General features: G+C 36.3%; 2 protein-coding genes across 4 annotated transcripts; one reads left to right on the top strand and one right to left on the bottom strand.

Annotated features, from left to right (window-relative positions):
* Positions 1 to 26: 26 nt before the first annotated feature.
* Positions 27 to 17,119, bottom strand: LOC141426095 (uncharacterized). The gene is made up of 9 exons (XM_074084958.1): positions 13,538 to 17,119; positions 13,427 to 13,433; positions 12,595 to 12,766; positions 11,527 to 11,611; positions 10,624 to 10,792; positions 9,347 to 9,513; positions 8,906 to 9,198; positions 6,174 to 6,492; positions 27 to 5,727 (listed from the first exon to the last, which is right to left on the bottom strand). Exons 1-9 carry the CDS (start codon positions 16,903 to 16,905, stop codon positions 5,505 to 5,507), a joined length of 4,803 nt encoding a protein of 1,600 aa, XP_073941059.1. The 5' UTR covers positions 16,906 to 17,119; the 3' UTR covers positions 27 to 5,504.
* Positions 17,120 to 18,211: 1,092 nt separating this feature from the next.
* LOC141426528 (uncharacterized) lies at positions 18,212 to 24,357 on the top strand. Of its 3 annotated transcripts, XM_074085501.1 has the most exons (6): positions 18,212 to 18,390; positions 18,503 to 18,573; positions 21,253 to 21,712; positions 22,582 to 22,684; positions 23,078 to 23,277; positions 24,066 to 24,357. In XM_074085501.1, the coding sequence occupies exons 4-6, from the start codon at positions 22,583 to 22,585 to the stop codon at positions 24,187 to 24,189; spliced, it is 426 nt and encodes a 141-aa protein (XP_073941602.1). In that variant the 5' UTR covers positions 18,212 to 18,390; positions 18,503 to 18,573; positions 21,253 to 21,712; position 22,582; the 3' UTR covers positions 24,190 to 24,357. The 3 variants fall into 3 exon arrangements, with proteins under 3 accessions (XP_073941602.1, XP_073941601.1, XP_073941603.1); XM_074085502.1 differs by lacking the exons at positions 18,212 to 18,390; positions 18,503 to 18,573; positions 21,253 to 21,712 and adding an exon at positions 22,373 to 22,499; XM_074085500.1 differs by lacking the exons at positions 18,212 to 18,390; positions 18,503 to 18,573; positions 21,253 to 21,712 and having other exon boundaries at positions 22,371 to 22,684.
* The last annotated feature ends 152 nt before the right edge of the window (positions 24,358 to 24,509 follow it).

The following is a 24,509-nucleotide window of genomic DNA, read 5'->3' as shown; positions in this document are numbered from 1 at the left end:
CTTATACAAAACAAATTCTACATAAAATAGTCAGTCGATGGAAAGTAAAATTACAGTTCAAGTTCATACAAAAATTAAATACCTACTCACTAACTTAACTAACCTTTTAATATGAAAAATAACATGTCTTAAAGACCAGTACATTGGCGTAATATTACGATTTCTTGTATGTGCATAAATACTAAAACATTTTAAAAATAAAGTATGGGTTGGCTAAGAGTTTTTTTCTCATGGTTTGTAAAGAGATATAAAACAACTGTAACAATAATGTTAAGACACGATTTTTTGAAACAATTCCTACTTACGTAACATTCTTCAACTTCTTAAATTAGTAAAAAAGAAGTCAAACATAATTTAAGGAGATTGACGTGAATAATTAATTACTATTAATTACACGCCATATTGAGTACAGATAGCAAAAAAATAGAGAATGACTGTGATCTTGCACAAACAAATTAATACAAATAAAAGAAAACTAGTCCGTAAGAAAACGTATCATTATTAGATAATAAACAGAGTAACTAAACTACTCAATAGCTGAATTGTCAGTCTAGTCTAGTCAAAACAACATATCGATAAAATAAGTGCTTAAGTCAATAATTTAGACATTTTTAGGAAAACTAATTAGAATATCTTTGAAACATAGATAAGTTTATAAATTAATTAAGGCACATTATAGTTATTGTATTGTATTGTATTGTATTATAGTGTAGGAAATAAAGCAAGTTGTTGTATGGAGACCCAAGCATTAATTTATCAGTCGGTGAAATTTTGCTTGGTTATTGTAGTATGAGCCGAAACTAACATATAAATATCCAAAAAAAAAACACTCCTGAGTTAGGTATTTATACGTAAAAATACAAATCTGTTTATATATGGAACCGAGTAATTCCTCTGTCCAAAATTATTTTACCAAATAAATCATTTGTATCAGTATGAAAAAAACTAAAACTTTTGTCAAACAGAGGAAAATTGCTCTGTAATTTTTTTCTTCTTATATGATCTTAGAATGTAATTTGGCGTACCTAGTAAAAAAATGCATACCTACCCAAATTTATGTATTTTAGAACTATAAAAAATTGAGAGAGGAAAATTTCTCAGCCTGATTTCTTTTTAAATATATACTAAGCATTAAACTACCGTGAGACTCACTCAGTCGATTCGAACTCGATTTAAGACGTGATTTATCCGGGTCAATATATTAACTTACTAAGCATTAAACTACCGTGAGACTCACTCACTCGATTCGAACTCGATTTAAGACGTGATTTATCCGGGTCAATATATTTAATATATACTAAGTAGTCACGTATACACTTAAATCCAAAATATCCAAAAAAAAACCCGCTTGTACACCCCGCTCACTACACACTGCTCCCGATATGTTTAGTTTTGAATACGCTCGGTTTTTTTTTTGGATTTTTTTATAGTTGAATGGAAAGAAAACTGTGAATTTAATTCAATAAATAAAATGGATAGAGAAATTTTCCACAGCGAGTAAAAAGGCAATTTCTGAAAATAGTACAGTTACATGGTAATTTTTTTAGATTTTCATTTTGTACGTATAAAACGACAACAAAATGGCATTCCAATGAAAAAATAGACGGAGCAATTTTCCGGTTCAAGACACGCCAAAAATATATTTTATTTATATTGGTATTTCTGCTGGGATATTTTTTTTTTATTTCATATATTGTTGCAATACGTTACATGAATATGTCCGGTGAAGAAAGTTTGAATGGAGCATTTTTCCGTAAAAATATATTAACGATTTGAGACTAGGTATTTACTTAAATCCAATTATTATTATTCTTTGGAAATTTATACAATACTTTTTATTTATTGATACTTTATCATACTGTAAAGTTTTTTTTGGCAGAGGAATTACTGTTGGGGTCCACTACCTTTATTTCCTACACTAATGTTATAAACATGCAATGATATTGCGATAGTAGACAGACATTTATTATACCAATTTGAGTTTAGTGCTTAAAATCAAAAGTATTTTTAATAAAAAATATTCTTTTGTGTTCGTTAAAAAGTATTTGAATAGGGTATTCATTTTTAGGGTTCCGGAGCCAAAATGGCAAAAACGGAACCCTTATAGTTTCGCCATGTCTGTCTGTCTGTCCGTCCGTCCGTCCGCGGCTTTGCTCAGGGACTATCAATGCTAGAAAGCTAAAATTTTGCACAGATATATATGTAAATTATGCCGAGAAAATGGTACAATAAAAATAAATTTATTTTTAGGGTTACTGCCATAGACGTAAAGTGGGGGTGATTTCTTTTCTCATCCAACCATATAAGTGTGGGGTATCGTTGGATAGGTCTTTAAAACGATTTTTCGATTCAGTGATTTGTTCGCGTTATATTCAACTTGTGCAAATTTTCATGAAAATTGAAGCCCCCCCCCCCATCATTCACCTCAAGTCTACACACAAACACAACAAAACAAAACACGTTTAAAAGTGGGTTTCAAACACTTGATTGTCATAATTTCGGAAGTATTATCTTAGCGTGAATGTAAAAACGGTCAATTGCCGTTTCTCACAACCGCAGAGCATTATGGTCCGAGACAAAAACTGCAAACACCAAAAAAGACACCAAATCTTGCGGTATCGAAAGAAATGGCCAATCTCAAACATAATGTCAAGCTCCATTCTAATGTTCAAAGTTGAATGTGCTTGGAAATGACGTTCTAAATTTCTATGACGAGATTTATGATTTAGAAAAAAATACAATTTATGTTACTATCTTATAACCTAACCAACAAAAAGTTGGAAAACCCCGACTTTGTCACTTCAAAGTTCAATATCTCAAAAACGGCTGAACCGATTTTGATGAAACATGTCTAGGAACCATCGCTAGAAACCCTGATTTCAAATAAAAAACCGCATTCAAATCCGTCCACCCGTTTAAGAGCTACGGTGTCACGGACAGACACATAGCGGTCAAACTTATAACACCCCTCTTCTTGCGTCGGGGGTTAAAAATAGAGTCAGACGCATGATGAAACTGACGTGAGCTTCTATGGGCGTATACACGAAAAACGGTCTGTATTTCCATCCCGGTATTATCCGGGTCGGGAAAGAGTGTCACCCGTGACACCATACCACAGAATAACTAATAGTACTACCGTAGGTAACCAACAATTAATTCATATTGGCGCATTGACGGTGCAGCATACGAGTACGCATAACTACTACCGTATTACAGTCAGATCTATTCATTTTCCAACACATTCAACTGGTCTATACGCGAAATTATAATAAAGTCAAACTTATTAATGACGATATCTGTCACTTGCTTGCTATACCTTCCGCCGCCTAACATTGCCTAAAAGTTCATTGCAACGACTAGTATCACAAAAACTATAAAGGTATAATACAACAGATACTAGAAGAAAATCAGCGAATCTTTTATACCGGAACGGAACTTCGTTGTCTATTTTTTAAGCTCATTTTAGCGACTATTTGTCAATAATGGTATGGTCGGTTCCCTAACTTATACACTTACTAGCCTGTTACCCGCGACTCCGTCCGCGTCCAATTCGTTTATCGCTATCCCGTGGGAACTATGCAATTTTCCGGGATAAAAACTATCCTATGTAAAGGAGTCACCGGGACTCACACCTATTTGTGGCCCATTTATATCGGTCAGTATGGGAAAGTCTGAAACTATACGACATACGAAAATTTCTTCTTAGGAACCATGACATCGATTTTAATAACAAGAAAAACTGCATTCATGCATTTTAAAAAAAACCTGTACTCAGCTCGGGAATCGAACCCGGTTGTTTTGAAAAAAAAAAAAAAAAAACACTATTTCTATTTAGATATCGATTGTGTACGTTGTAAGAAGTAAATGTGTCCATGAAACATTATGTCTAAAATGAATAAAATGCATTGTTTTCACAAACTTTAATTTATTTTAGTAGGTGTTCGAAGTGTCCACCGTTTTTTTCAATACACTGTTCAGCACGGTTAGGTAACGATCTTATTATTGCATTTTGTATCTTGACATGGTGAATTTGCGTTAAAATTGACTCAATGGCTGCTTTAAGGTCTTCAACGGTATCATTGCTTGTTACATAGAGGTACAAACAACCATAGAGAGAATTCTACATGCCAGAATTTGTTGAATATTGTAACGGTGGACACTTCAAACACCTACTAAAATAAAGTAAAGTATGTGAAAACAATGCATTTTATTCATTTTAGACAATGTTTCATGGACACATTTACTTCTAGACGTACACAATCGATATCTAAATAGAAATAGTGTAAGTTTTTTTTTTTTTTTTTTCAACAACCGGGTTTGATTCCCGAGCTGAGTACAGGTTTTTTTTTAAATGCATGAATGCAGTTTTTCTTGTTATTAAAATCGATGTCATGGTTCCTAAGAAGAAATTTTCATATGTCGTATAGTTTCAGACTTTCCCATACTGACCGATATAAATGGGCCACCCTGTATACCAAATTTCATCTAAATCGGTTTAGCAGTTTAGACGTGATGAGGGCCTCATCATGAGGTAACAAACAGACTTAGACTTTCTCATTAAAAATATTAGTAGGATTCATACCAGTGGCATAGAAAAGTGGTACTTATTAGGGCACCAACTGTAATAACTAATACAAATATATTATAGAACTTTGTGACCAATGCAACTTTGTCATGGGCACCGTCTGTGTGCTCTACCTGGACTACCTCTAAGTGTGTACTTCTTCGTATCTAAGCCACCGAGCTTCGCTAGCACTAAAATTCGAAAAATTCCAGTATTCCTTTTTCCAGAGATAAGGTCCAGCTACACCGATTGCTTGCCCCCCAAAACCACCACATAGCAAAATTCATCTAAATCGTTCTAGAAATAAATAAATGTATACAAGAATTCGTTTAAAGATATACTCAGCGGCACAATTTGGCCCAGTCTTCATAAAAATTTACCTATTACTGCATACATTTGAGGGCCAGATTTTTTGCCGCTCAGCATATTTACGATAAATAAATAAATAATACATAGATTAGAATGTACTAAGTTAGCATGGCGCTATCTAGTGGGTTTGACACGATTGCAGATCGGAAGTGTTTTATTTTTTTCAATTGAGGATAATAGTCTCTCAAACGCGTGCACACAAAAATCTCAAAAACATATGAGTTAATTACCAACATTCATAATAATCATAATCGTTACTGGTTTAAAAAGTACAAACTATTTTTACTATCAGGAAAATAATAGTCCTTCATTAAGATTTATAAAATACGCATAGGGTCGGCCCTATAGCGAAACAAGTCGAACGGCCCAATTGTCTAGGTGGGAAGGTTTTTGAGCGGCACGTGTATAAAGGAGTGAGGGTAGAATAGAAACTACATCCCTGAGGGCTCCAAAGGTTCCACCTGATCAAAGGATAGATTAGGTATGCGTAAAATTTATGCCACACACCAAAGTAAGACTAACGGCCATTGCTCTGATTAAAGGTAAAAAAAGTTTTAGATAACAGTGTGTGTTAGCAAGTGGGCGCAAGACAGCTGACATCGCTGAGTATGGAAGCGAGAAGTGGTTTGTCTCGGAGCGCCGCGTTTAGTTCGGTCTCGTCCCACTGGAGTCGTATACGCCGTCCGCGACCACTCGCGCCCGTGCACCGCAGGGCCCCGCGCGATTCCAGCAGCGAACACGCGCTCGCCATCTCGCTCATGTCTAGAGGAGCGATGTTACGGGCAGTTGCCACTCTGTGGGGAAAACAAAGGCTGTTATTGACTGTACGCAGATCTGAAGACGGGCCCTAATATTATGACAATCAAACATTTTGCCAAACATGAATTAACTATAGATGAGAATTTGTCGATGTCTAACAAGGAAAGCATTCGAGCAAATGAGGAGCTAGAAATATTTGCATTATTCAAGCATATTAGGCCATAATGTGCCAGTCACACCTACATATATACAAAGTAACGTATATCCAAGTCAGTATTTATATCTTAGAATGATATTCTTTTATTATTGATATGTTGTGCAAATAAGAGCAAGGAGCACATGTTTTAGCGGACGCCCTTGTTGACACTACAGTGGTGCTGATTCAGAGGCATGCTCCGTCACTCTCCCGACGACTGATTTAATGATCAAAAAATAAAAAATCTGTCAGATTGAAACACTTATATAATAAAACTATACTTACTTTTTGTAAACATCATGCAATTTTCCCATGACAATGTCCTTATTCTTTCCCTTAGTAAGCATGAGCATCAAGCTACAGAGAATCAGTTTCTGTTGCATTGGGAAACTTTCATCTACATCAGCTTCTATATTCTTCGATCCGCCATAGACGTCGTTTAATACTTCTAAAACTTGTTTCAGCTCCACCGTTACTGATGAGTCTTTCATCATTGAGTCAACTGATTGGTTTTCATGAAATTTGTTTCGTTTTGCCAGTTCAATCACTCTACGGCCTATATCCAGGGCTCTTCTCATGTCGCCGGAAACAGCAGATATCTTAGCTGTCGAAAGAAATAAAACTTTAGAATTGTTTGGATTTACAGCCACTGGTTTTTTTTTGGGTTGAGTCCCCTTTAGCCCATAAGAAAGACACTTGGTCCTTGTTTTTATTTTATACTAGCTTTATCCCGCGGCACCGCGCGCGTTAAATTTGGGTTAACATACATTTACTTTCTGCGTTCCTTTTTTTCGTGTTTTGATAGATTTTTCGGAGGATTATATGGAAATACAAATACAGACAGAGTTTTTTTAGATTCAGACAGATGGTGCAAATTTTGTAATTAAAAAATCAACCAACATAATTAATCATATTCGTACCAACTTTGGATTGGAATGTGGAATTTTAGAAACCGTTAAAGTAGTTACGCGTTTCTTTTGTCCGCGAATTCGTTCACGATATAGGATTATTTCTGCGGGATAAGAATAAGTGAATTCTGTACACAGCTACACAGCTGTCCCTGCAATGTGAAACAGGCTTCAATCTAGGGAAATCGCAAAGTTCCCGTGGGATAGATGTAACTCTTTAGTTCGATTAAAAAAAACTTTCACTGACCGAATGCTACACTGTTTTTCTACTTTTGTAAAGTTTCTGCGGGACATGAATAACTATTTTGTTCTATTTTAATATTCTTAATTGTTCATATTGTATCTTTGAAAGAATTCTGAAAATCTGCCCCGGATTTGTATTCACTTATTTTTATCCGCGGAAATTTAGCATTTTTTCGGAGAAAAAGTAGTCTATAAGTATGTCAGTCAGGGGTAGGATAGTGTAGCTTTCTTCACAACTTAAGTTATAGCTTGTTTTCGAAAACTTTTATTTTAGTTTATTTTCATCTTTTTAGCTATATATTTTAGTCTCTCACCAAGTCACGTGTACATCAAACTACATGAAAGTACATGTTGTCGTGTCTATGAAATTGGATTGTTTTTCTTTTTACTTATCATTGTGATTGATTTGCTTATTAAAATATGTTACGATATAATTTGAATTTGAATTAAATATACATAATACATGTAAAATTGCTATTCAATCCTTGAGGAGTGCCATCATGAGCAGACGACCCTGGCAGCAGCATTAGGTGGTGTCTATTATAAAAACGGATTGTCATTGAAATTAAACAATCGTGTATAGTTTTTTTGTGTGTGCCATTAACTTTTGAGGAGTTCCCTTCTACGGAGACGATCCTGGCCAGGATGAGCAGGATGTCACTGCCAAATGATTGTATTATTACCAGATTTTCATCAGTTTTTCGTCAGATTTTCATCTCCAGTGCCTAGTTTTATTAGTTTAGATTTCGAACTCTACGTCCCTATGAAGCCGTATCCTAAAAGTGTATACACAGTATATATAAGCTGTATGACCTCTCTAAAGCTTAGAAACCTTCAAATGCGGTACTAATATAATATATTCCGGTGACTTTCAAGAGTTTTATTTGCATTGCACCATCATTGCACCAAGCTTTTATGTGAGTTCAACCTTTTTTGAACAAAATCGGATTGAGTTTTCAAACATAAGTATGTCAAAATAAAATGTAATTTAAATCAAAAGCACTAAGGAGTATTGATATGAACTTCGAAGCAAATCAACCCCAAAATAACTTTCTACCCCTTTTTAAGGGGCTGAATTTCAATAAAATACGAAACACGTCTTCTATCAATTCTGTTAAAGAATGCTTATGTAAGATTTAAAGTAGATTGGACCAAGGAATCACGCTATCACGCTTTTTCATCCCCTTAGGAGTAGAATTTCGGAAAATCCTTTCTTATCGGATGCCTACGTCATACAAAGAACACACCCTCCAAGTTTCAGGTCTCTACAATCAGCGGTTTAGGCTGTGCGTTGATCCGTCAGTCAGTCATTCAGGACAAAGCATTTTATATGTATGGATGAGGTGCTAGGCCACACCTCGTCTAAACACGGACGTTTGATATATGTTCTACAAATAATAATAAAATATATTTTGCATATGTGGAACCAACTGTCAAAATCCTACATAAATATTACAAGAAAATTTGTAATGACTGCCACTGACTTGTATTCACAATCAAAGCAAAAATCTAATAGGTATGCTTATTAGCTGTCGGCGGATTATCGACGGTTTCTGGGACACTCTTCTTATGTATTTTAGTTAAGTAGGTACCTCCTGTAAGTCACTAAACTTCACATTATCCCTATGTGTTAAGAAACAATGTTCAAAAAATGCAACGGAAAGTGAAAGATATCATCAAAATAATGCATGCAGTAATTTTTAATTAAGTTAAAAACTCAAACTGCAATAACCTAGTCCAATCGCACCATGTAAGTTCGGGTAAGTCAATTTAACCTCAAGCCATGTTGACACATGAAAACGTTGCAACGCCACTGGTAGCCAACTTCACAGATGCAAATTTACGTGGTGAGAATTGCAAACGAACCTGCCAACATTTGCAGCGCGACTGGCGAAAACACGTTATTTTTGTCATCGCCCAATATTTTGGTGAATATGTTGATGATTTGCTGTTTAGTGTACGGTGTGAAGTGGAGAGTGCGAGGGCGCAGTGAGCAGCGGGCTTGCAGCCGCGGGAGACTGCGCTCCGTGAGGTCCAACGCATTAGCAATGCCTATTAGAAGCAGCCGCGAGTTAGGTAAAGCGGGCCACTCGAATATCGAGTACAGGACAGACTGACGCTTGCTGTCCAGCTGGTCTATCTCATCCAATACTAGGAGACTGAAAGTAAAGAATAATTTGTTAGTTTCCAGTTATATCTATAAATTATTGTGATTCTTAACCAACTTTAAAAAACTTGGAAAACATAACTTAGTTTTTTTAAGCACGTTAAAACTATAACTACGATATGTATGCTTCTAGTACTTACATCATCTTATGTTTTTTATTTAAATATTTTTCAATAGCAGCGAGGCATGCCTTCTCCGTGGAACTCTTGGTGGCCAGTTGCAACTCTTTGCAAATTCTGCTGTAGATACTTGTAGCCGACTTCATCATGGTGCAATTGACATATACTTGTTTAAAGCCTTCTTTTATCTAAAAATAAATCAAGTAACATGTTTATATATGAATTGTCGAGTCTGTGCAGACAACTACAAATATAATGATACGACCAAAGTTACATACACTCCGTGAGCTCTTAATAAAACCTTCGGATTTTAGAAGCATGCTTTGGGTATTGACGATGACATGTGATCGTGATATGCTGTTCTGCTCTGTTATCAACTTGCCAAACTTTTCAAAGTTATCGTAAAAAGGTAGTAAAGAATAACCATCAGTACAAAATAAACCTTACTGTAATAATATTACGTTTCTTTATCTTTTCCTAGTTTTAACACAATATGACTTTTTGTCATTATACAAATAAAACAAAATCACCATTTTCGAATTCTGCCATCCTTAATTTAAATAGAGAACACCCCGCCTTAACACAATACTTTTATTTGGAAGTATATAGAGCTGTTGTTACTGTATCTACTTCTCTTGGGTATGACAATTGGACCTGATGAAGAAGACCGTGATGACCAATGAAACTCATCAAAGCTAAGTAATGCTCGCTCGAGTATAAACGATCATGATTAATATACCTAGATAAGCGACTAAGAAGAAGGTTTAAGTTAATGATTATTTCGAACTGATATGATGCTGAAGCCAGAAAGTAGGCAATGGAACTCTGTTATAAAACAAAGCAATTAAGTCGTGTTTGGGCTAAATAGAATCGTTGTCAGATGTACTTTCGCTACGAATCACTAAAAAGTGAGAAATAAAGAAAAAATTTACCAAAAAAGTAAAACCGTCTTCAAAAAAATTAAAAAAGAAACAAAAATGGAACCGACTACAAAACCCTTGAAAATATTTTTCTAGGTACGTACTAGCTCGAAGTCGGTGCCTCAGCACGAGCCAGCAGGAGTGGGACAATACAATAGTCATCTAACTCTTTTACATACTATGGGTTTCATTAAATCCCTCCTGCTGAGTCGTGCTGAGTCACCGACTTCGAGCTAGTACGTACCTAGAAAAATATTTTCAAGGGTTTTGTAGTCGGTTCCATTTTTCGTTCTTTTTTTGGAGTCGGTTTTACTTTTTTGTTATAATAACACTAAAGCAAGTAATCTTCTAAATCTAAAAGAAGAGAATATATTATACCTTAGGTGAATTTAATAAACTTGATAGAGTTGCGGTTTTGCCGGTTCCTGGCTGTCCCGAGATATACAGTGAAGCAGATTCTTCTCTGTCAAGGTGATCACAAAGAAAATTTTGTAACCAATCAAATTCATCTTCTCGACTAGGAAGCGGGCCTGACGTCACCAAATTTCTGTAATGCCAAAAACTTCCTTAGTTGCAGAGATTTGATAGTATTTAATTATATAGGAATCAGTCGTGTAATAATTTTCATCACACTTGCTCGTAAACAGGGTCGTAACATGCAGACTACCTTGCTTGCAACTCCCCAAATAAAACCCTCGACCTTAATGTGCTTGTCATGAAGCCCGTGGTCGGTAAACGAGTCATTGCGCGTACAAATTTTCTTCTCATGAAGCCCAAGGTCGGTAAATGAGCCCGTGCCCGTACTGATGGCGCTGCGCGCGCTCCTGCTGCAGGACCACATGCACACGCACGTCAGGCGCATGGTGCGGGAGGCGGAGGGCAGCGCTGCCAATAGCGCAGCCTAAGGTATCGCCAATATTTGGAACAATTATATTTTTTCTTTTAGAAATAAAAAAAATACTCGCAAATGTGATGAAAAACATTGTATGTCGCACGGGCGGTACTAGAATTACGAACATCGACTCATTAAAGCCCTCAGTCTTCGACTTCGGGCTTCTAATAGACTCACGTTCGTAATTCCTTATTTACCGCCTTTAAGACACAATGTACTATTTCATACGCGTTTGATACAGCCAGCAGAAACGTGGCACGAAAGTGACCGTTAATGTCCAGAAGTACAAATAAGGTATCGCGGGGAACCCAGCGATGCGCGGGGCGGGCGGGGCTGACAAGTAATTTATGAGCAGAGAGCATATATGTGTTTTTAATAAAATAACTCACCTTTCGTTAAGGGAATCTTCGTAGTTATTCACATCGGTATCGAGTTTAGAAGCTTTTCTAGCAATCTTGGGAGCAGAGCAGGATTCTGGAAAAAGCAAATATATTACCAGGATGATGTAAGGTTTTTGCATATTGCAGGCTCCTCATAACATTAAAATGGAAGTAGTGCAAGTATAATACATATCAGAATGCCTATGCAATTAGGAAATGGAAAAAGGCCGGGCCGGGCAACTGGGGCTCCACAAAAGAGGGGTTTTTTTTCTTCAAAATACGACGCATAAACACTATTATAGTAAATCAATATAATTCTTCAATTAATAAGGCAATCAGTAAATAATAAAAATCTCAAATGACCCTAATTTTATTTGGAAAACAATTTGGGCGGCGGATGGGGGGCTCCACTCCTTTGTTGCCCCAAGGCCTCCAGACCTCTAAATCCGGCCCTGGAAAAAGGAGGCGCGAGCGGAACTATATAAGGACCTTTTGGGCTGCAACCCCATAGGAGACCTATACCATTACTGAAGACAGGTAAAGAAAATCACAATTAGTTAATTAATTAGACAGAGCCCAAGTAGTATTAATAGCTTAACACAAATTCACGGTCTGCCCCTGAGGTACAGTCAGCATATTTCCAATGTAAGAGAGTATCATCATCATCTCAGCGGTAGGACGTCCACTGTTGGACATAGGCCTCCCCCACAGACCTCCAGTTGCTTCGGTTGGCAGCGGCCTGCATCCACCACCGTGAACCCGCAGCTTTAACCAGGTCATCCGTCCATCTTGTTGGTGGACGTCCTACGCTGCGCTTGCCGATGCCCAACGGCCATCCCCGCTCTCCGTGCTATATATGGCCCGCCCATTGCCACTTCAACGAGCTAATTCGCTTGGCTATGTCGGTGACCCTTGTTCTTCTATGTATCTCCTCATTTCTGATTCGATCCCGTAGAGAACCAAAGAGAATATATATCATACATAATCTTTGTAAGGTGGTGTGTGCCTGTTTCTAACTATGACTATTGAAAAAGTGAACACAAAATCCATCAATCAACAGAAAAAGTTAAGACTTACCATAGTCGTCTTTAATTTTTACATCAATATCGTCAATATGATGTTTTTGGTTCACTTCCGGCAACTCTATTTTATTAAGAATATTAATATTTTCGTTGCTTTCCTGGTTTTTGTTAGTTCTGCATGTTCTTTTGCGAGACTTGAAGGGAATGGAGGACTGGATGACCGACATCTGAAATACAGAAATACATATTGTTATGAAAATATTTCTATTGGTACTAACAATGTGTATTAATGACTTCAAATAAATGTAATACCTTCTTCCATCTTAGTTTTTTAAGTTGATAAGGATCAAATAATGGTAATGTAATAATTAAACAATACATATTTTTATCATTTATTAAAAATTACAATTCCCCTTAGTCTTTACATTTATCTTATTTTAAACTTAAATAATGCAGTTATGTATGTATAGGTTCAAATAACCTAAGTAAATAAAAGCAGAGTTAGTAAATTTTATGTAAATCCCAAAAGATTAAATAAAAAGTAGTATTAAGCAATAAATTGTTATTTTACTTACAATGTAACAAATGTAAAGCGCTGGACTCATTTGGTATTAATTGAAACAGAATTTAATATAAAAATATTGTATGCTGATGATTTGCTGTAAATAGTACTTTACTTACATCACATTATTTTATACTTATTTAAATATCAGCATTAAAAGAACTAAACACATCTTTTAAAATTGCTAACTCAATTTTCTTTTGACCTAACTACATAACACAAAAATATGCTTACATCTACTTTATTTACAATTTTTCATGTTGGTTATCAAATACCTACAGATACATATGCATCACTAATTTACTGAACTATACATTTTACAAACCTTAAATCTTTACAATAATATATTATTATTATGACAGCAACTTACAATATTACAAAATCAATATATATATAATATTTATATGGATGACTATCCATACCTCAAAATAATCACTGTTTGTCTTTGTTATTGAAATCATGTTGATTCTGAACAGCATTAGAAATACTTTTGATATAGTCATATTGTTTAGCTTTGTACCAATTTTGCATTTGCATCTGATGCCTTATATGAGGCATAATTGCAGCATGCTGTGCCAAAAGTTGGGGGGATGTCATGTAATCAGTAGGGACGACATTCATACTTGGGCTTGATTTTAAAGTGGGAGTTATAGGTTGTCGAATCCCTGTAAGTTTAACACTGGGTGTTAAAAGTTTCATGGGCTTAGGGCCTGGTTTGGAAGGTCCTGGGACAGCTTTAGGGGATTCGTTTTTTATTAAATTGAGGTTGGGCAGCTGTGTGCTTGATATTTGATTTGATTGATTTACAATTGAATCTGATGAAGTACTACTGGCTTGCTTTTCTTCAGCAATCACTAACTTAGGGGAGGAACTTGGAGATCGTGTCTGAGACCTTGGTGATGGCTGGGCCATATTAGGCGAGTTATGAGATATAGGTTGATAACTAGGGGACGACATTAAAGAATTGCCACCTCCTGCCTGATTTAACGGGAAAGGTTTGGCAATGTCTTGTCTTGCTGCACCTGTATGTAGGCCACCAGGACTGATTTTATCATGCTTTGCTTGGCTGATTGGATTAGGGATTCTCAATGGACTTGTTCCAGTGGTAGCTGGTCTATTAGAAATGGATGAATAGACATTTCCCTGTGCCATACTTGTAGGTAATCCTTTTACAGGCTGATTTTGCTTTTTTGCTAAATTAGCAATCGATTGCATTGTCTCCAAAGACTCCAAAAGGCGTGACTGATGTTGTCCTATTTGGCTTTGGATATTATGGGGAGTTGTTAAATCCAAAGCAGCACTTGGTTTATTCTCTGCCATCATTGTAACACTGCTAGAAGGGGACTTATTGACTGGATTATTCAGTTTATTGGCAGCACTGAATGATTTGGGTGTTGCGGGAACAAGTTTTGGAACTTGTGCTTTATTTTTTGGAAGTTTTGATTTTTTATCAGATTGTAAAGACTGTAATTGTTGCTCAAATGTTTGTTGAAAAGTAATAGGAGATGCAAAATTACCACTTTGTTTTCCTAATTTAGTATCAGCAATAGGTTTTAAATTGGGTACAGGGCCTTTAGCTGATGATTCAGATGATTTACCAGAAGGTTTAGGCTGTGCTGTAGACGTCTCCGTTTTTCCTTGAGGAGTTGATTTATTATCTGTATTACAATCAGTTTTAAATTGGTTTTTTTTAGGATTACTATCAGGCAATTTTAAAATCTCAATATAATTGTGAACAGGTGGACTTGGTACTTTATGTGCTGTACCTGCTGTATTGACTGGTACTAAATTTTTATTAGTGATACTATTTTTAGGCTCACTTGTATTTGGATCATTGGGACTACGCAAGTCTAATTTCTGGTCAGTCAAAGTTATTGACAATGAAGAAGGAATATTAATCTTACAAGAATCTAATAATAAAGACTTTAATGGGTCTCCTGATGTTTGACCTGTATTATGAGTGCCAAGGGAAGACTTTACCTGTGACATAATCCTACTTCTATCCATTGTTGGGTCACAATTATTTGCTAATAGATCCATTCTTAATTTGTTTACTGGTGGACCTCTACTTTGTGATGTCTGAGATGATGGTGTAGTTGGTTTTAAATCTGGCATCCGTTTGGGAGGTGGCTTTGGAACTTCAGAAGGTTTTGGCATAGACATGGAGCTTTTAGTTTGAGTTTCTAATTTTGGAATTTGAAGTTTAAGAGGAGAAACTTGTTTAGTTTGTGATGCTGGTTGAGAAGGCGCAGGCAGCTCATTAGTAGGTTTTCTTTTTGGAGAAGACATATTTGTTGAACCAGGTACTGCTCGTTTCATTCCCGTTCCTTCTGATCCTGTTTTACCACCTACTCCTAGTGGTTTTGGTTCCCTTGTTGAAGTATTAGCCGGGGGTGATGTAATTTTTAAGGATTTTGGTTTGTCTTCAACACCTTTCTTTTTCATTAGACTATCAAAAACATTTTCAGATTTATTTAAGGACTCTGTAGTTGCAGGTGAAGAGGCAGAACTAATGCTAGGTTCTTTACCTATATTACAAGGTATTTTTGCCTTTTCTAACTCAATTTTCAGTTTTTTCATTTCTGGTGTTTTTGGAGGTGTTTGTTGTTTTCTCTTCAAAGATTCTTCTACTTTAGGCAAATTTACTTGATCTTTTGCAGTATCATTAATTGATGATATAGATTTTTCTGGGGTACTTCCTTTGACAGGAGATGATTTAACTGGCTGACTATTATTTTTAGCAGTTAATTCAAATGAGTTTAAAAATTGAGATTTTTCTACTTCATCATCATTCTTTTTAGATGTAGAACTGTTACTGCTGCTTGGCTTGTCTTGATTGCTGTTGCCTTTGCTTTGCTGACTAGTTTTGTCTGTATTTGTGTTATTTGTTTTTTTACCACTGTTTTCATCAGGCATGGGACTATCAGTACCTGATGACATTTCTGATCCATGATCATTCAGATTGGGTGCTGGGCTGCTTACATTAGTGTCTTCAGTTGGTGTAGGACTCGATTTCCTAGACTTAATATCAAACAATCTATTTCTTATTGCTACATAATCAATAATTTGGTAAAAAAATCTCATAGGCTCATTCCTTTTCCAATTGTAAATATATGCTATATCCATCAAAGTGTAATAGTCTGGTAGAGGTACTCTCTTATACAATATATCAATTGCAAACTGTGTACTATCTATATCATACTTCATACTCAAGAATTTTTTTAAATGGCTTATGTTAACAACTGCAGGACACTGTAAGAATCTTCTAGTGGTGCCTGTTGCTGACTGAGGTTCATTGCTGTCTGAAGATTTACTTGATATGCTGTCAGTATCTGTGGCATCGGAATATTCCAGAGAAAACGAGATTACATCTTCTGGGCTGAAAATAATTCTTTCCGTATCTTCACCCCTTTGCTCAGGTGTAGCTGAAGCTGCCGGGCCCGGCCTTGAGGAATAAAACTGTTGGCGCCTTTCCATCTCTTTTTGAAAGAGACCAGGCACAAGTTTATATACAATGTCTTGTAGTGCTTTATCTAGTTTAATGTTTGGCTTTGCGGAATTAATCATCATTTCACATACCGGACAGTAACTCTTAACTTGCAAATGTTTGATTATGCAGCTCCGGCAGAACGAGTGCAAACACTCTACGATGGTCGTGGCGTCGATGTAGTAACCGCGACATAACGGGCACGTTATGTGCTCATTCACTTCTCCTAATAGAGTTCTTTGTGGAACAACAACGCTATTATTCTGTTCAGCCATTTTTACGATCTTTTTATCCAGTAATTTATTGGAAGTTACCATCTTTACAGAAGCATGTCCAGCGTCATTAAAATGTAGAACACAGCTGTTTTTATAGTACTTAAAGTACACCGTCTATGGTCCCATTCTATTTGAATCGACATAAAATCGCGACAAAATATTTAACTTTATTAGAAGCGATTTTAAATTAGATATCAATCAATATAAAAAACGAAGCTCCGCAGCACAATGAAACGGTAGGACCGAGTCGACCCGACACTTGGTACATTCATTACGTTTTCCGGTAAGTTGGTAACACTGCTAAACTTCATAACAACAGAGGTTAACATTATAGAATGCGATTTTTACCCAGATTTTAGCGATAAATTTGTTGAATAATAAGGTAGAATAACTTACTTTAACTCAATATTGATGCTACGCAGTCACTTCTTCCATAAACTCATTTACAACAAAAATATACGGTTATAATAGATTTGGCGCGAACACATCAACGGCAGTAGGTAAGTGGCAGCCAGTTGACAGATTTGGTTACTGACGTGACGGTGACCCAAGTCAATCCTTTTTTTTTGGACGTGACTTTTGTTGTATTGCCAGTGCAATAATATAAAGAATGCTCTTCATTATCCGACAGAATCAAGACAGAATATATAGAACCCTTAGTAGTCTGAAAAGCTGCATACACCCCGGCTCAACGATAAGCCACGAATGGGTTTCGTTGGTCCTATCTGGACGGCTTATGGGCCCGTTTCTCTAAGCATATTAGTCTTATAATATTGTCATGATTTTTAAAGGTACTAATACTCTTTGGTCATGATTTGACGTAGCGACAAAATAGTTATCATGAGTCGCTAGTGTCGCCCCTGGCCCTATACCACGAAGTGCAAAATTCGAACTTCTTATCTTGCCGTCCAGCTGACGCAATTATTATTTAATACGAGTGAGAGAAATGGCACGACACAAACTTCGATTATCAAATTTCGTAGTAGCCCCTCTGCGCAGAGCTTTGCCTAATAGCGCGTACACACCCATACACACCGGCCCAACGAACGGGTTTCGTTGGTCCTGTCTGGACGTCTTAGCAAACACCAACGCACGTTCGTTGGCGTCTGCCAGCGATCCGAAGCGTGATGGTAACATCAACTATCAATTCAAATCATATCATCGTCGTCCATTTTTAAATTGGGAATGCAAGCCGGAATCAGGTGCCAAAAAACGTTTGCTCGCTTGAAGTTTGACGCGAAGCCAACGTTGAATATCCTTCGTTGGCGTTCGTTGGGCCGGTGTGTACGCACCATAATACCCTATGTTTTATTTATGAATGCTGGCAATAAAAAATTCTAAGTATGTTAGTTCTGGCCGGCCACTTCTGGCAACTCCAGTTAATTCTTTCTTTCCAAGACTTCGCTCGTACGGGCCTGTTCGCATTTCGCGGCCGGCCTTATGTTATCCTGAGTTATAAGGACGATCATTGACAAATAAGCAGTTTATCTAAAGTAAATCTTTGATTTCATCGGAATGAGAGCCAAGGTATAGTTTATTTTTCAGTTTATTTGTTGTTCGTATATACTAATATGATTGTGACTTCAGACATGTAAACCTAAATGCACGTTTTATCTGGAGGTTTTGTTAACTATTTCAGTGGCGTAAGAAGCGCATGCGAAGGCTAAAGCGTAAACGCAGGAAGATGCGTGCGAGGTCCAAATAAACTGGGTGAGTATTACTGTTGTATATTAATTCTAACCTCTTAAATAGGGTCTTTGAAATTTAGCTTACAAACTTCCATCCAATGAGGTATTCGACTAACTTGATTAGATCTGTCATTAAGCTCTATAGTGTGCTTTCATTGTTCGTGTTCTACCATTATAATTCTAATCTCTTGTATAGGGTCCAATAAAATGCTCACAAAGAACTTCAATCCGAAGTTCGAAGAGGTAATCGACGCATGCATTAGTAATATTTAAATAGATTTGTCATAACGCTTCATTAGTGTGTTGTTTAATTTTATGGTCACGTTTAATTTTGTAATTCTCAAAATGGTGACTCTAGAAAACGTTTAGTTTGTTTGTTCAACGTTCACGCCTCTTTGAATCTGTAATTTACGAATACATCAATAGTCTAAGACAAGAAGACTGACAAGACAAAACTACCTTGCTCATTCAACTGATCTATAATATTTTACTAATACATTACCTACTACGAATGACGTTTCGTACTTTAATATTATATACCTATATACATACCTACCTACATACCTGTTCATTCTAAGACACCCGGACCCGATTCTATTTTGATAACCTCGTGTTAGTTCATTACCACGTGTCTTATGGTTTTCGTTTGATTTATAGAAATAGTTTTCTTGGATTGTTTGTAGTTATGCTATGGTGGTTTGTATGTGCGCGTGTACGGAAGTGAAGTAATTGGAGGAAACTTAAAAAAAAATGCCATGCAGCCAACGGTCATGTTCAAACTAAACTTACAGGGCATTATAAATAAAAGGCATAACAGTTGGATACATTAACACGGGTTCTTAGAAATAAAAATAATAAGTAAAAAAATTGTATGCTGAAAGGTAAGACATGTAGGACAGGACATAAAAATGATTTAATGAATATCTATATATTCAATTTACTAATTGTATACAGGAACTCATGTTTGACAAATAAATTATCTTGATACATTGTGTGAGAGAATTATGCATACCTACTATAAAATGGAAGCCGTGGTGGCCTAGTGGTTTGACCTATCGCCTCTCAAGCAAAGGGTTGTGTGTTCAAACCCCGGCTTGCACCTCTGAGTTTTTCGAAATTCATGTGCGGAGTTATATTTGAAATTTACCACGAGCTTTGCGGTGAAGGAAAACATCGTGAGGAAACCTGCACAAACCTGCGAAACAAATCAATGGTGTGTGTGAAGTTCCCAATCTGCACTGGGCCCGCGTGGGAACTATGGCCCAAGCCCTCTTGTTCTGAGAGGAGGCCTGTGCCCAGCTGTGGGACGTATACAGGCTGGGATGATGATGACTATAAAATGGGTAATGTTCATGTAACAATATAACTTTTTTCACTGTTGTTTTGTATGGTTAACTACTAGGTAGTATAGTATACAACTGGTTAACATCATCCAACTTTTTGAACTCTGTCCACCTTTGAATAATTAAATACACAATTTTATTGGTGCACTTTGAATTGGCATAGACCCTATTTGAACAAGATATTACCACAGGTATTACCAAGGGGCTGGGACTGGAATCTGTATCTGTTAGTTACATTAACCCTTTCTAATGCTGACTAAGATAAAGATACCCTTAAATTTTGGACTGATCCAAGCCAAAGCATGTGAAAGGTGAAGTGTTCAAATAATGGACATAAAGGTAAAACCCAAAATCATATTACTCTCTGTTGCTCACATTTTGTCGGGTTATTCCCACCTGTTACCACCAATTTTTACTAGTGGTAACAGCTGGGATTTTTTTCCCATCTTTTACCACTAAAGCACTCAGTGGTAACTACTGGGGGAAAAAAACCAGTAGTTACTACCAATTACTTTAGTGGTAACAGACAGATAAAATAAAATAACTCCATAAATATTGAATAGAATAGAACCTTTTTTAATATGTTGACAATAAACTGCTGAAAACTAAAATGAATGTGGTGGTAACTAATTGAATTTTTTTCCCATCTCATACCCACTAAAGAAATTGCCATACCACTACCATTACCACTGATATCAAATTGGTGGTAACAGGTGGGAATAACCCCATTTGTCTCCAAAGAGAGAGGGAAATATGATTTTTAGGTTCTACATTATAAAGGTGTAAAATACTCTGGGTGGATTTGTTTATAATGAACTTAGGATGTTAAATGTGTGCACTGTGTTCATTTTTAGTAAAAGATTTTGCTCAATGGCATTTTGTTTTGTGATATTTCTATCCTTAAAGGATATTATGGGGCTGTTTCACCATCCATTGATAAGTGTTAACTGACGGTTAAATGTGATGCCGTCTCTATTTGTTATGTTCGAATAGACTGAGATGGCATCACATTTAACAGTCAGCAATGGATGGTGAAACAGCCTCTATGACAATTATATTACTAATACCAATGCTCGCATTGGCAAGTTCTCTAGGCTGGCCTATAATTAAAAAAAAGTTGGGGAAAAGAGTATGTTAGTTATGTTACCCTAATTTGATCCCTCCAAGGCAGTCATGTTCTTTTTATAAGAATCATGCAAAGAATAAGAGGGTATAATAAAGGCTTACTCCACCCATTTGATGCTAAATGCATTACATGGACTATTATAAAGCACACATTCACAAAAAAAAACGTTTTGGGGAATGTGCTTGTTGTGCCATTTTATACAAGTTCCTCAAAATTATTTATTCTGTTTCAGGTACACTGGCGGAGTGGAAGACCTAAATCTAAGACTCTTTAGTGTATCTAAATAAAAACACAAAAAAAAACTGTTCTTTAATTTTTACTTTGTTACTTAAATACTTAACTTTAGAGATGGGCCGAGTACTCGTTTACTACTCTGTACTCTGTGTATTCGGCAGTTTTTTTGATACCCGTACTCTGCGCCGAATAACTCGGTTCCTTTGACGAGTATACTCTGTCTTAATGAAATTATTATTTAAGAGGAATCTTATGTATTACAATAAAACAGGCTGGTTATAAATGTTATTAAGAGTAGGTATTTACACATTAATTAAAACAAAAAAATAGAATTATCAATTGTGAATATTTAAGCAATTAATGCGCAATAATCTATAATTTTCGGGGGAGAAGGCGGGGATTCCCGCGACGTTCGCTCGCGGTTACTATGCTACAGGCCTTTTTGCAGTGCCCTTAGTGTAAGTTTTCGGTTACAAAATACGTCTCGATCGCGTTCGCGTTAAAATCGCAAACGTTCCGCTAGAGGCGCTGTTCGTGTTTCCATATAAATTGAGATTTTAACGCGAACGGGTTTGCTAAGACGATTTTTCGATTCAGTGATTTGTTTGCGAAATATTCAACTTAAAGTGCAAATTTTCATTTAAATCTAGCGTTCCCCCCCTCTAAAATCTAAACCGGTGGGTGGAAAAGTTTGAAAAAATTCAGGATGGTAGTAAGTATATCAACTTTCAAGGAAAATTATAACGGCTAAGTTGGCTTGAGAATTATTAGTAGTTTACGAGTAAATAGCAGCTTAAGGTATAAAGTATACCTAAACTTGGAAGATTCCGTATAAAATACGAAATATTACTTTATTTTTCGTAATGGCTACGGAACCCTATTTTGGGCGTGTCCGACACGCTCTTGGCTGTTTTTTTGCACAGAATTTCAGCTTTTATAAAATATCGAAGGTCTGGCTCTCGCGATCCCTTGGGCTATACCTAAGATCAAAGAGTATAAGTACCTATAGAGCCTAAGATGCTATTAGTGATACTCTGAAATCAGGGTAGATGACACCTAATCTTAGATTATTATATTTTTTTAATTAAAACACGTTTCACATACGCCTTGGTTCGTATCTATGGAATAACATTCTGATTTCAAAATTGATAAATGCATTGAACAGTGATAATATCCGAGCAATAATAGTCAATATTATTGTCATTCACTACTACACTTGACAGCCAGACGATCGGAATCCATTAGGTATTTAATTTCATGTAAAAAATAGTAATTCTTCATCTCGCATCCCCAAACTCACTTAAAACTTTTGTTTTGGCATGGGCAGGATGGGCGGCATCAAATGGGAAAAAGCTCAACGATGTGCGCCGGTTCATAATATAATTTCTTCAGATTTTCCTAAATACAACCCTCAACCTTGGAAATTTATGGTAAGATCATTATATTTATGATGACAAATGGTACCCAATTACTGTCGCTTCGCTATCTGTCTGTCTCAAGGCTGTATCTCGAGAACCGTATAAATAATACATACAGGGTGAAATTCCGAACGTGATGCGACGGCGACGGATGGTTAGGAAACGTGTCAGTGGGCAGTCTCATATCCTTTGAGTATTTCAAAGCTCATATCTCATACTTTTCAATACAAAGAATATATTTTTGCCTGACGTTGCTATACATTATACATGGTCATGATATGATACGGTGTAATGGGTAAAGTAGAGACCTTTATAAAGAGAGTGGGGAGTGGCACTATAAATTAACTCCCTGTTGTTAACTGGGGTGAAAAGCTTCCACAGTTAGAGATTCATGCCATTTTACAGGAAGGCAAATCCCGCGTAGGATGGCTCCTTTCCTACGAGTACCAAAGAATGTGGTTAGCTGAAAGAGAGCTTTGGAAGAAGCGCATGTATCCGGAAAATACCACTGTGAACGTTGATATTGTGAAAAGCTACGTCCTAACTTTCAAAACTGCTCATCAAGCTCCGAAGCCAGAGAAAAAGAAACAGTTTAAAATGAAAAAGTAAGTATTTGTTAACATGGTGGTAAGGCTTGGCGGTTGATACTTTCTAAAGAACTTCAATCTTTTAATCGACTTCAAAAAAGGAGGTTCTCTATTAGAGTGTATTTTTTTATATAGTAGGTACCTCAGAACTCTTCTATGTAAACAGATTTTGATGATTCCTTTTTATTTGAAAGCTGGAGCTTTTCATGTGATCCCACTTTAATTTTATCAAGATCCCACTACTATTATATATATACTATTATATGTCAGTACTATTATATATTCTGTGCCAGTGGTTTTTGAGTTAGCCTTCTTATTAATACGAGCAGCCGGAGCAGCTCTTGGAAACTTAGATTAGATATAGGTACCTACTAAAAAGCGAGAAAAAAACTAGGTAGGTACAAAAAAATTAATGAATCAAAAAGAATCATCATTATCATACTCAGCAGTTTCTCGATGAGGGCTACGGTATAGATGTCGCTAGCGTCACTGCTTAAGTGGCTAAATAAGAAACAAACAAGCTGAGATATGTGGTGCATAGGGGAAATTCGTGTCTGTACCGTTGACCAGCAGTGGTGTAGCGGTATAGCACGTGGTACGGAATACCGAGGACCTGGGTTCGATTCCCAGTGTTGGTCTTATTTTTCTGGTTATTCTGTGCATCTATATTTCAGTTTGTATTTTAAATTATAGAAGTTGACATGCAGAACCCACCCTTCTACTTTTCTATATCAAAAAAAACATTCACATACATTGTTTGATAAATCTGTAATTTTAATACTTAGTACTTAATACTTTTTCTATAGATTTGAAGGTATCGGGAGTAAAACAACCAGTAAGCGTCCCAGTGACGACAAAGCAATGAGTTACGAGAAAGATTCAAAAGAAAAAGCAAAAAACAAGAATAAGAAGCCTGAAAATGAAAAGTAGAATGGACGTAAACTTCCTTGCCTTACATTAATTTGAATAGCAGTAATTTGATATTGCGTATTAATTTTTGAAGTTTGAGTTTTTGCTTACTTTTATACCAATTGCATATTATAAGGTTTTTACACATGTAAATGGCATTTTGCTCATAATAAATAGTGTTGACGAAGATATCGTATTATTTTATTACAGTGCGAGGCATAAAAGTAGAACAAATAACAAAAAAGTAAAACCGACTCCAAATAGACTTATGTATATCGAAGTGTTGAAGTGTCTGTACGAAAACGCCACTATGTCCGTTCGACTACAAGACCAGAGCGCGA

This window comes from Choristoneura fumiferana, chromosome 3, assembly GCF_025370935.1.
Source record: "Choristoneura fumiferana chromosome 3, NRCan_CFum_1, whole genome shotgun sequence".
Classification (NCBI taxonomy): Eukaryota; Metazoa; Arthropoda; class Insecta; order Lepidoptera; family Tortricidae; genus Choristoneura; species Choristoneura fumiferana.
This window is presented reverse-complemented; position numbering and strand designations above follow the sequence as displayed.